General features: G+C 45.9%; 1 protein-coding gene across 3 annotated transcripts in view; it reads right to left on the bottom strand.

The window, feature by feature from the left end:
* EGFL6 (EGF like domain multiple 6) overlaps positions 1-12,454 on the bottom strand; it is a 72,277-nt gene extending 59,823 nt beyond the window's left edge. The window contains exons 1-2 of one of the 3 annotated variants that reach the window (XM_090063490.1): positions 12,203-12,454; positions 315-427 (exon numbers count right to left, since the gene is read on the bottom strand). In XM_090063490.1, coding sequence (XP_089919616.1) covers positions 315-427; positions 12,203-12,279 — 190 coding nt within the window. In that variant the 5' untranslated portion in view covers positions 12,280-12,454. The remainder of the gene's footprint in view (positions 1-314; positions 428-12,202) is intronic. The other 2 variants (XM_090063507.1, XM_090063498.1) reach the window with 2 other exon arrangements.
* Positions 12,455-13,473: the final 1,019 nt, after the last annotated feature.

The raw sequence follows: 13,473 nt of genomic DNA on the forward strand, positions 1-13,473 counted from the left end.
CCTGTGGTCCTGCCTCAGATTGTAACGGCAACCCTGATTTGTGCTTTGCCTTCAGCACCACAGCCTTTCCTTACTCCCCTCCCTGGGGTTTTTAACTTCCTCTAGGGCTAGCCAATCTCCTCTGTCAACTGGCCCAGTGCTTCTAGAAAGGCAGACTACTACCCTCTAGCCCCCTGCAGCTGGGCTCTAGCTCCTAAGCCATGCACCTTCTTATAACAATCTTTCTGTAACTTCTGCCAGGCCCAAAGGAAGCCATATTATTTAAAAAATAAGTTCACAGTCATAAAAAGGAGGCAGTAATCATGTATTATTACCTTCACAGTGCCCTCTGTTGTTCTTTCGCCAGCCGTAGCAGCATTCTGTCTTAGAACCGTAGCGGCAAACTCCAGACTGGTTCACAGTCATCAGCTGCTTGTGAGCCCTTGAGCTGTACAAGAAGCATAGTGTTAACAGCAGCAAGCAAAGAACATGTTTTAATCTATTGCCTTTGTATGGTTTAATTACTTTGCTTTCACCCTCATCCATTTTAATTTGCTGGTATACTTTACTGAAGCACTCAGTGGGATCTGTAGAAGGGATGGTTTGGGGGACTTGAAACTGTAATGAATTTACAGAACGGTGTAAATGTTTTGTAATGAAAAACAATAATTGTTTTTTCTATTGACATGACAGAGTAGAGAAACAGGGCCAACTTTGCCATCTGGCATGTGTCAGTGTAGTGTCACAGAAGTCAGTGGGGCTATTTCATGTTGCACTAAATGTTGAAATAGTCAACCATAACTAATTCCATAATTCTAGCTTCCCAATTTTAATGTTTAGGGAAACCTGGTACTGAATCAGCTTGAAGGTGGTTACCATATATTGGTGGATCTTAGCATTCTTTGACTATCCCCCTCAATCCCCACCATGCTTGGTCTGTATATACCACAACTCCCTGGCCCCTGCATATTAATCTGGAATTTTTGTCGGTTGTTTTTTCCTATTTGGACACCTGAAAATCTTTCCATGGCCTGAAATTCCACACCTTTGTCCCTTTCTGTAAGACCCTCCTTACAATCCACTTCCTTCAAAAGGTCTATGAGTGTTAAACACCACATCAAAGAAAGTGTTGGAATTCATTAGCAGGAATTTCCAGGCAAATCTGTATTTACAGGGCAATTTGTGGGATATGCATTAATTATATCATTTTATCTCCTTATAATGGTGCCGTTAATGCATGTCACTCTGTACTGAAATACGAGTCTATAAATACAGTGAAACCTTCCCAAGACAGAATGTATCATTTCCTGCTAAAGCTGGAAAATTTCTACTTGCAACATGATTTAGGGGAACCATGTATTTAGTCTGTGAAAGCTGGACACTGGTCTAACATGGAAACAGGAAAGAAATTTGGGGCCCATCTGTAGAGTCACCCTGTATATCATGGAAAGTAATTACCTGCTTTGTGTGTGTACGTGCAGTGTGAGCCCCAAGCAGAGGAGCTGGGAAAGTCCATCTAAGCCAGAACTTTTTCTATCTGGCTAAGCCAAGACTTTTTCCTGGCCCTACCAGATTCTGTCTTAAGACAGGTTTCACTGTATTACAATGGTAACACTGTTCTAATAAAAAACTGCTACACACATTTCTAAAGTACATATTCCCCCCAGGCACTATTTACATAAGTTAGTTAAAGTAAAAAATGATACTTTCAAAAAAAGGGAATGATATTTCCCTCAGCAAAACTACTTTCTGAAATATGACTACTGCCAGAGGGAGGCCAGCCAGGGGACCTCAACAGAAAGAATCCAATGGTTTATAGTTAGGACATCGTTTGGAAAATGAAATACCTCTTTCTTATCACCCTGAAAATGGTAAGATTTGGGCACTTGATTGGGATCTATTAAGAGCTCTTGTCCAAGAATGGGTGACCATCAATCCTGGGGACTGAAAGCATAGCATTCTGATTTTACAAGACCACATACTACCATTCTTCAAACACATGAAAGCATGCATTAAAGCAGCAAGCATTTCCAAAGAAAATTTGTATGACAACTTCTACTGCTTTCTACATCAGAAGTCAATGTGTCACCCAATGACCCTCCCTCTTAGTATTTAGTTGGATTTATACAAGAAAAATCAAGTATTTTTAAAACTTCTATTTGGTTCAGTCCTTTAGCACGTTTGAACAAAGTTGATTAGTTTCATTTACAATTGTGGGAGCTAAAAATTGAAAGCTAAGTATGTTCCACCTTACATCCCATCTAACCTCATTGAGTTTGTTGGGGTAGCCCTGCTCATGTCAAAAAGAACTTGCACAGCAAGGTTCGGCTTATAAGAAATATGACCCTTCTGTTATCTTCAGAAAAAATGCTGGGCCCTTTCTAGAGGTGACAAGCTAACTTGACACAAGTAATACCTTTTTATGAAGTGACAGCAAATAAATAAAAACAACTAAATAACTTTACAAACCCTCACAGATTCCCACTATCAAACCAGTACAGACTGTGCCTCATAAAACAGAATAATATTCTGCCATTAGCCAATAAAATGAACCCAGCTGATTTTTTTCAACACATCATCCTGAACAAAATCTTTTTATTTGCTCCAAGTTCTTCAGTAAGATAGCTGAAGCAACAGGCTTTGGGTATTTAGAACATATAGCTGGCAGGGGTAGAATTGAGTTCGAAGGTCTGTGGGCAGGAGCATATTCCCAGTCAGATTTCTCCATTACACATAGAAGAGAAGCTCTGCCTTTTTGGCTATTTATGGATTTATCATTCTGTATCGTGGACAGTGGGAAGGAGACAGTTGGATAAAGAGCAAGAAGATCCTTCAAAAAATGTCCCAACACCTTGCTAACCCTCCAGAGATCCTGAAAGAAAAGTAATGCAGCCTGGAGTTACATGAATAACAGGGGAGGAATGGAAAACTATTAGAGCCTGAAATAAGATGGCCTGTTGTCCCACATATTATACATGAGAGAGAGAGGGAGAGAGAGAGATGACCTGTCTTGAAGAATTTAGTCTCAGTGGACAAGATGTGGAACCAAAATGGAGGCATAAATAGAGGGAGTGACTTGCCCAAGATCAAACTGCAGCTCAGTGGCAGAATCAGGAAAAGACAGGCACCCCTAGTGCAGTGCCCTGCCTACCATCACCCAGTGCTGGAACCCTCCTTACTACAAGGGGTCCAAGGAGCAGCTGCAGTGAGGGAAGCCTTTGGCCATACAGCAGTGGGAGCCATACTACTAAGTAGTACACTGAGAGGCACAGGATCTCCATTTCAATGCCCTCACTTTCTTGCAGACCACTGTGGACCACTCCAGCTCTAGGCACCCATCAAATACATTCTTGTAGATAGGTTCATATCAGACTTCCATCTTCTAGAACTCATAGGCAATGGGAATGCTTTGAATTGGATCCAATCTTGTTGGCTCATGCTTTCACAGCATGCTAGTGTTATTTAGCATAGTAGCTAGAACCAACCCGGTAACCAGAACCAAGAACCCAGGCAGAGATTGGGAATTGAAGGTCAACAGCTAGGGTGCAGAAGCAAGAAGCAAATCCAAGATAGCCAACTGTGGTCAGGTGCAGAAGGTCTGTGGATAAAATATTAAGCTGATGTTTAGAGCCAGAGACTAGAAACCAAAGGATAAGGCCATGAGTCAGTCAGAATGATAGTCATGGACTATTAGCTGCTTAGTAGCTGCTTATAAATTGGAAGTTCAGTTTATTGTACTACAGAGGCAAGTGGCAAAGCAGTCCCTTAAATGAGAAGCTGGATCCAATCAAGTGCTGAACAAAGGATAGCTGTTGTAGCTCTAGGTGGCTATAAGGCAAGATCTTAGGCTCATCCAGGGTTAAAACCTCCTGTCCATTACTTGTGGGTGAAGGGGCACAGTTCCAGGCTACAATATTTGTAGATTTCCACAAAACTAAGAGCTCTCCCTGTTAACAAGAGAGAAAGGTTATAGGTCCAGCACTACAATTAGACAGTTGGGTGAAAAAGGGAATTAAAAACAGGAAAATGTATGCAGATCATAGCTGGCATGGGGAGCAGCAGTTCAATACATTTTCATCTCTGCTTCTTTTTTTCTTCCCCCAAGATGGTTTCCCAACTCAGGCCTTCTAGCTCGCTCTAGTGAGAGGGCAGAAAGAGAGAATCCTGCATGCCTAATAGAACCTTATGGCAGTCTCTTCTGTATTTCCTTCCTCTTACAGGTCTTCGTCCTGTGAGTAGACAAATGGGACCTGTATGATATCAGCTGCCTCTAAAAAGGCACTGTCTGGTAATTATTAGGAAATTAATCAGTGAATACAGAAGAAACTAAAAGACTTGTGCTCTGTTCAGCCTATTTTATTAATGGTACAGAGTGTGAAGTGTAAAGTCATACATGTACAGCAGTGATTCTCAATTGTGCTCTTGTGAGATCTTTAAGGGTAATGTGCCATTACTGCGAGAGGCTAAGGGAGATGGACTTTTGGAAACTTTCCTGCAAAGTGCTTGAGACTGTCTGAGGCAGACAGGCTGGGTAGAAGTCAAGTCGGGGGGTGGGGGGGCACAGTGCTGTGGGTGGGGAAAAGAAGGCTTCCATGAGAGTGTGCTGTTCTAAAACTGGAAGAAGATGGATGCTCCATCCTAGGCTTTTGAAAGCATCTCCTTGGGAAATCCTTCAAGGTTTCCTCAACTCTCCTGGGGACCCGGCTCCCAGGTTGGCTTTGGTGATGGAGTATGATGAGGGTTGTGTATGTATGTAGAAGGAAATGTTGCCTCCTAAGGTTGTGGAGATGCTGCAAGGCAGGGGCAAAAAGCCCTTGGGCTCCCACTCTGCTCTGCAATTTGTATGACTCTTGGTAGGTGGCATTCACAATCCTGTTGATCTAGGATCCCTAGTCTTCCTCCCCCTTCACCCTTGGATGAAGGAGGGACAATTGCTGATCCTTGGGGAAAAGGCAGATTCTCTGGAAAGCCTCCAACAACTTCTACCCACCCCTGTAGTGCTGGGGAGGGTGTCTGTGCCCCCTCCTCCCTCAAATGGGAGGAACTAAGACTCACGCTTAAGCAACAGAAGTAGATTTGCCTTGTCAGCAACAGGGCTAGATGAAAGGGGCAAGTGTTGGGGAAGAGGACTTGATGGCTTGGTGAGAGTCCAGGCTCTCAAAACATTCCTTGTCACCAGCCCTGTATGGGTGCTTGTGAACCAAGAACCATTGTGCCTGCCCCACCATCCAGGGGCCTTCCAGGTGAACTACATGGATGTAGGCAGCTGAAAGTCCATGAGGACTTTCTGAACACACTTAACAGTATGGAGGGGCATGGGCAACCCCTTTTGCATGGACAGACAGTACCCTTTGCTCTCTCTCATGGTTGGGTAACTCTAAATGCTGCAGCATTTGCAAGGTACCCCTGGCCCAAGATGTGGCCAGGGAATCCTACTCACAGGCCAAGATATTACTTGACAGTATGCTGTGTGTCTCTGTAACAGGGAACCCCAGAGCAGTTTATGTTTAAAGTGAGGCCTGGTTAGGTCACTGTTTTGGCTTGAAGTTTACCTACTGGAGGACTGAACTGTGGCTACAGAGGAGGAAGGGGTCACAAGTAGAGGTGCCTAGTGACATAAGTGACAGAAACTAGCTCCAAGCTAGAGGGGCTGAGGCTGGTGGGGTGAAATTGGAGCCCCAGGAGAGGGTTGCTGCCAAGTCAGAGCCAATGCCCAGAAGCCAAGATCTTAAGACAGTGGACCAAGGCTGAGGGTGCAGCCAGAGTAAAAGGGGGCCAAGGTTCCGACAGCTGAAGGCAGGGGAGGGCAAAATACAGCCCGTGAGCTGATTGCATCCAGCTCACAGGTGGGCACCTGTCAATTGATTGTATATGGCCTGTGGCTGCCTCCACAGTATTCTGCATGAGGCTGAGCCCTGACTGGCTAGAACAGCCCAAGATGCACTCTCACCCATGCCTGCTGGACAATCCCAGCTCCAGTTAGCATGCACAGCTTTCTGGAGGGGCTGCTCCCAGCATTGCTGCAGCTGTCTGGGTGCTGCTCAGGTTCCCCTGCCTCCCTCCTGCCTGTTGTGCTGCTCTGGACAGCAGGTAGGGTGGGGAAGTGACAGCAGGCACGGGGAAAGCTGCAGCCAGGCAGCTACTGCCCCAGCGTGCAGGGCTCCAGTTCCAGCTCCTGGCTGCCTTCCACCCACTCCGCCTATGGGCGGCGGAGTGGGTGGATGGTAGCCCTGGTAGGAAGCTATGTGAGCAGGCCAGGGCTGTACCTGAGGCTATGGCAGGTGCGAGCAGGAGTGCAACGTGGGCTGCCTTGGACAGGCATGGGCTGCCGGGGTGGAGGTGGGGTTCGGCCACATGCAGAGCACCACAGGGGCAGCTGCAGGGTTGAATGGCATGGGGGTCAGACCACACCTGAAACTGTACCACCCAGGTGACCTCTGCTGCATGTGCCCCTCACAACCCCCACGCACTAGATATAGTAGAACAGACACTCCCAGACAGCAACAATCATCAAGGGAAATACTGTAAATATAGTACTTCAGGAATGAATGGTAGCAAAACAGACCCAAATGATGAATATTATTGCTCTCACAAAATACACTTTCTCCCAACATATTTTTGGGGTTTCAAATACGACGTGTGAAATTGCATCAGCTTGTTATAACTTACACTTTTTTACGGTATCAAAGATACCAAATCTAAGTAATTTAAAATGGCAACAACTGCAAATTTAATATAAGGATTCTGTCTGTCCACAAATCTGATCAGCAGCCATTCTATCAGTCACAAGAAAGGTGAAGCAGGAGTAAGAACCTGATAGTGAGAAAAGCATGGATATGAATGTGTATGGATATACTTTTATGAATCTTCTGATCAGAGGATCATCATGCCTGTGTACTGAATCATCTCTGTATTTGTCCAGTTTAAATTTAACAGCTGAGAAAAAGAACTAAGAAACAAAGTTTGTTCAGGAATAAATCTTTTTTAAGTCACTATATTTTGACAACAAAAATCAGTTCATGGCTGAGATACTGGACTTCCAAACACAGCTGGTGAACAGATTTAGTGCATTATTTCCATAAGATCTCTTAAGGATACTTATGGCCAACTCCTGTGCACACAGAAGCCAACTGCTTCTAAGGAATATGGGTTTTACTGAATGGTAAAAAATTCTCATTTCATTGAAGTTTAAAGCAAAACTTCCATTAACTTCAACAGGGAAGGGCATTAAAAGAAAAAGGATTTGAAAAACAAAATGGTAAATCCTGTGTCTTTGCTGCGTGACAATTCCCACAGAAGTCAATGGCAGAACTCCTACTGAATTGATTTGGGCCCCATTCTAGTCCTAACATACAGAACTGAAAAGAAACTGATCATTTTAATCTGTCTCACAATGTGATGCCTCTGACTACTCAATGTAAAGATTTTATTGATCTTTTCTTCTCATCTTAGATTAACCATAGAATCATAGACAATTAGGGTTACAAGGAACCTCAGGAGCTCACCCCCCTGCTCAAAGCAGAGCCATACCTACTAGATTATCCCATCATCTAGTTGGGTCTTAAAAACCTCCAAGGATGGAGATTCTATAACCTGTTAGAAGATTTTATTACCCTCCTAGTGCAGCCTCCCACCCCTGCCCAATATCTAACCTAAACTTCCTTTGCTACAACTTAAGACCATTGCTCCTTTTCTGTCATTTGCCATCACTGAGAACAATCTAGCTCTATCCTCTTTGTAACCACTTTTTAGGTAGTTGAAGGCTGCAATTAAATCCCCCCCTCAGACTTCTTTTCCCCAAACTAAATAAGCCCAGTCCCCTTAGCCTCTCCTGTGAGAAATTATACTGTCAGTAAGGTTGAATAACAGGCATTTTGTATTGATGATCTACAGAATTGAGGCCACAGTTCCACACCAATCTTGGATTTTATATACTTATAGAGCAGGGATGGCAAAATATGGCCCATGGGCTGGATCTGGCCCCGTCAAGGTATCTTGTCCAGCCCACAGTGGGTTCCTTGGTTTCACTTGAGTCCAAGCGCAGGAGGCAGGCCAGGCCATGGTGCATACAGCCTGTCTTAATGCTCCCAGGCATGCAGCAGCGCTGGGCCAGCTTCCTGGCAGCCCCAGCTGGCTGCCACTGCTGGCTCTGGCCCCGCTGCCTGGCACCCCAGCTTCTTGCCCTTAACCCACCACTGCGGGTGCTAGATGGAACAGGTGGGCAGGATCTTCATGGAGATCAGCTGGGACCCATATAGGCACAATGTGTGATGGGATGGGGCCCATGGACGTGTTAGAAGTAGCAACTGGTACTGTGATGGGCTGGTGGGGCCAGAGCTGGGGCAGAGATGCAATCCACTGTCCATACATCCCTGCAATGGGCCCCGGTCCCATGTGCAGGGTGATGTGGGGAGCAGATCGTGGCTCTGCCCCAACTCTGTGCTGTCATTGCCTTGTGAACCCAATACCTGACCCTGCTTGCCTGTCCCTGTCCTGGACGCAGCTCCATGCCTTGCCCATAGCTCCATCCTGTCCCCCCACCTGCGTGACTTGCCTGTACTGGTCCTGGCTGGTCTCCATGGTGACCCTGGGATCACAGGGCGGTGACAGCATGGGGCTGGGGCTCAGGGCAGAGCCACAATCTGCTTCCCACATGCCACTGAGGGAGTTTTGGTGAGCTGTTGGGGGGATTGGGAGGGGGGGTGCTGACCCAGCCTGTGACAGCTCACTAAAACGCCTCAAGTAGTTTTCTGCCCAATATAATTGCCCGCCCCTGTTACAGAGCTACATATCACCATCATGTTTTTTATCTTCTCCAAGAGGTAGAAGCCTTTGGAGCTAAAGAGCATTTCAGGCAAATTGTTTCCAAACTTGGTTTTGAATGCATAAATGGATAAATACTAGAATGTATTTATGTAGAGCTACATAACAATGTATGCTATAAAACACACAAACACACAAACACACAAACACACAAACACACAAACACACAAACACACAAACACACAAACACCCCCCCCCCCCAAAACCTAGCAGAAGCTTGTATCCTAATTACCAGCCAGCATCATATACAGGGCTTTTTGGTCTTACTTCCAGAAATTTCCCTTTCAGTGACTGTCTGATTATTTTCCCTTTTAAAATGTATGAGCTTTGGGGTTTCAAAGCTGATTCTAATTTTGTTATTTCCTGTCCCCATTTCTAAGTTCTCTCTACATCTTTGGAATCCGTTTTGTCGTCTCAATTTCATATCCTCTGCAGGTGTATTTAGCATGCTGTTTGAGCTATCCAGATGTTTAAAGTCTCTTTTTTCCCCCATTAGGACAAAGACACAGCCAACAACTACCAGGTACCTCTCCCTACTTCAGAACTTTGGTATGACAAGAGCCCTTATAAAGAAAACATCCGTTTTAATGTTACATTTCCTGGATTCATACTATATACTTAAGATATTATACAACATATCACTGTCTGGGTTCAGTTAAATCAAAAAGAGATGCTTTCTGTTGAAATAAGATACTGTTTTCCATTTCCCAATTTCACGCCTCTGAAGAAGTTTTAAACCCAAGTGCATAAAGCCTCAAGAAATAACTAACACGAACATAATCCTTGTTAAAGGTGCCCTGCTTGAAGGGCAAATGTGTTTTCCATAAAAACAGGTCTGGAGTTTATAAACCCTCATCCCCATACAGTTCCTGAAAAGCTGACCGGTTGACAGCTTTGAATGTGTTGGAACAGCACACTTCCACTTGCTGATCATAAACATACCAGTACAGAAACCTGATACTGAACAAATAAACTATGCTGCATCTTGAAAATTTCATTGCTAATTGCAATGAATTCTCCTCATAATAGTTATTACTTATTGTGCTATTTCTGGCTTTTTTATTTAATTACATAGCACTTTGATGGTAAAATCCTAAAGTCGTTGATCGGCTGTTTAATAACTACCCTCATTTTCTCTCAAATGTTCTGTCTCTGAACCTTAACTCAAATGCTACTCGTGCAGACCTTTAACAGTGTCTATTTCTACTAGCCAATGCAAAATTAGAATGATTCATAGCAGTCTGTATTTTACTGACCTTTTCATTCATCTATAGCTCCTTGAGTTTTTGAAGTCATGGAGCCAGAGTTTTCCCCAGTGTAATTCCACTGACTATGGAATTATTCCAAGGGGGGGGAAAAATAGCCTACAGCCAACTTACAGATGTAAAATTGTAATACCTTTATCCAAAACAGCACCATGCTCAGCTTCATGAAAAGGGAAGCAATGATGAATGTAGTATGCTGTATATCTATATTGAAATCGCTACCTTGTCAGTGGAAAGATGGCCAGTGGTCAAGATGACCCAGTGGAAAGATGCAGCTATAGGGCTCTGGGTTAAAACCCTTGAAAAATTATATTGATAAGGAAAGTTCATTAAATCTAGGACATTTGTACTGTACAAACTCTGTCTAGGTTTGAAGAGGAGGTGATAAATCACCAAAATACAGCTGCTTGTTCCCTCACTCCAAGTTCAAGGAAGACTATAGCCATGCAGGACCAGCTACTCCACTAGCCTGTGAGGTAAAGCTGGTTTGAAGAAGGAAAAAAGCACAATTGTGTATAATACATAGTGCAGGTAGCGATGGCGTGTAATGAAATCTCAGCTCTGACCACCCATGAAGTTGCAAACTACCCAGCTAGCTAAAAATCTGCCTTTCACAAAAGCCCAGTATCTTTTAATGGATCAGCTGAAAACCCTAGATCCAGTATTTTGCACTGTGTGAAATATGAGTCTGAACTGCTCAGCTTGTGTGTATTAAGTATATGGGAATGTGGAAAGCGACCCATCTCAATAACATGAGATTCTTGCACTAAAATTGTATATACTTAAGTATACACATAAGCACACACACACAGAAATACACCTTTCCTGTATTTGAACACATTAACAGATCCTTATATATACACTAGAGTAGGGGGAGAAGAGGGAAAACTTACCTGAAATAAATGAATGTGCATTCATGGGTAGATCTACAATTTCAAAAAGGTGGTGGTGAAGGGGAAAAAACCCCCCAAAACACAGATGGCAAGATGTATTTAACACAACACCTATTTTTCTCCAGTTAGAAAGAACCTAAAAGCTTTCCTAATAGGTCAGTGGCCTAGGGCTGTATTATTCAGTTGAAGATGGAAGCAAAAAACAAATAGAACTTCATTGGAAAGAGTTAAAGACAGGATTTTCATGGCCAGAAACAGCGAACAGGCAGCAGAATGACAAAACAAAAGATAGCTTGCTGGGTGGAACATCAAGACCATAAAAAAGAAGAGCGGGTTGTTAACAGCTGAGGAATGGAGAGTTTAGTAGGGACCAGCTACATGGCAATGAGCCACATAGTCAAGCTACTCCCTCAGCAGTGGCTGAGTAGAAATGCTGCTGCCACTGCCAGGCAGCTGGTTGCAAACTTTTGAGTAGAGCAGGAATCAGAGGGCACTGCAGGTGCAGCCCAATCCTGGATCTGCCCCTGGATGCCTTTGAGCAAAACTGGGATGTGTTGTAGATAAAAAGAATAAACCCTGGAGATAGTCACTGAAATGACAAACCACCCTCAAGCTACAGCCCTTTAGTGTTCAGAGACTATTGGTCCCAGTGCTTTCCCTCCTTCTCCCAGCATCCCCCCTACTGTCCCTGCAAGCCAAGGCTGTGAGCAAGTGTCAACACAGGCACCTCGAACCCTCCAGCTCAAGCCCACCCTAATACACACACTACATATTGGTTAAAACAGGGCTGAGCACAGTCTTCAGGGTGGGGAGGGCAGACTTATGCAGAGCTCAGAAGAGGATTGTCGGGGATGGCTTGGACAGGGCTGACCCTACTTCCGGCAGGGGGGGTGGACTAGATGCTCTCTGGAGGGTCCTTCCAGCCCCACGTCTCCGAGACTGGTTTAGAAGGGGCTGGCTCAGGCCATGCCAGAGCCGACCCGACCCCTCCACGCACCTGCGCCTCACGCAGGGATGCCAACCCTCCTGGACTGGCCAGGAGTCTACTGGGATCAGCACCCATCTCCTGGTGACTCCTGAAAGCAACCCGGGGGATTTCAATAGGACACTTTAAGGAAAAAAAAGTCTCCCGGAATAACCTCAGCCACAGTTGGCAACCCTAACCCCCCCACACCACCCAGCTAAGCCCATGACCCCACGCAGTGAGGTGGCGCTGCCCCCTTAGCAGCCCGCGCCCCTCACCTGGCGGCGGCAGCAGACGCCCCCGCAGCCCAGGGCAGCAGGGCGGCCAGCAGGACGCTGCAGGCGCCGGGCCCCATGGCCGGGGCGGGGGGCGGCCGCGGGATGCCCCGCTGCTGGCTCGGGGGTCGCGGGGCGGGCCGGCGGCGGGAGGCCCGGCTGCTGCCATCCACCCCCGAGCGCTCCGGCAGGGGCTTAAATAAGCCCCGGGCCGGGCTGGGGGCGGGCAGTGGCTCGCACGGCGGGGCCCGCCCCCGCCCCGCACAGCCCGGCCGCCTGCGCCCCGCGCGGGGAGGGGAGAGCCGGCGGCCCGGGGCGCGGCGGGGCTCACCCGGCGCGGGGCTCTGCGGAGGGAGCCGGCCTGGGAGCCGCGCCCGGCAGGACAAGCACCCGGCGGCGCTGCCCCTGGCCGGGGGGGAGAAGGGGAGCTGCGGGGCGGGGGGCGAGAAGAGATTGCACTGATCACCAGGGAGCCTGGTTTCCTTGATTAAAAAAAAAAATATTTTAAGCAAGTAACCCAAAGTCCCCGTTTTCCCTTGATTAAAATCAAACACCAGTAACACACACACATACACACAGATATAGTTCATACACACACAGATATATATCTATAGATATAGTTCTATTTCATACATGCACAGATACAGATATATAAAGAGAGATTTCACACACACACACATATATATAGATTTCTCTCTCTCACACACACACACATACACACATATATAGATAGATATATAGATAGTTATATGTCATACACACATGCCCACACAGATAGATAGATAGATAGATAGATAGATATATTTCATACACAGACAGACAGATAGATAGATTTCATAGACATTAGGGCTGGAAGGGACTCATAAGATCATCGAGTCCAGGCCCCTGCCCAAAAGGCAGGAAGTCAGCTAGGGTCAGAGGATCCCAGCAAGGTAAGTGTCCAAATGTTTCTTTAAAGTGTCCAGAGTAGGTGCTTGCACCACCTCTGGGGGAAGTCTATTCCAGGCCTTGGGGGCTTGGACAGTGAAGAACTTTTTCCTTATGTCCAGCATAAAACAGTCTTGCGGGAGTTTGTAACCATTGGACCTTGACATCCCTTGGGGTGCTCTGGTGAACAGGTGTTCCTCTAGTTGCTGATGCTCACCCCTTACGTACTTGTATGCACACCCCTTATGTACTGCCACCAAGTCACCCTAGAGACTGCACTTCCCCCTGCTGAAGAGTCCCATAGCTTGCAGCCTCTCTTCATAACTGTATGTTATATAATGGTGTTT

The sequence above is a fragment of the Crocodylus siamensis genome, chromosome 1, assembly GCF_052110815.1.
Source record: "Crocodylus siamensis isolate JL-2025a chromosome 1, ASM5211081v1, whole genome shotgun sequence".
Lineage (NCBI taxonomy): Eukaryota > Metazoa > Chordata > Crocodylia > Crocodylidae > Crocodylus > Crocodylus siamensis.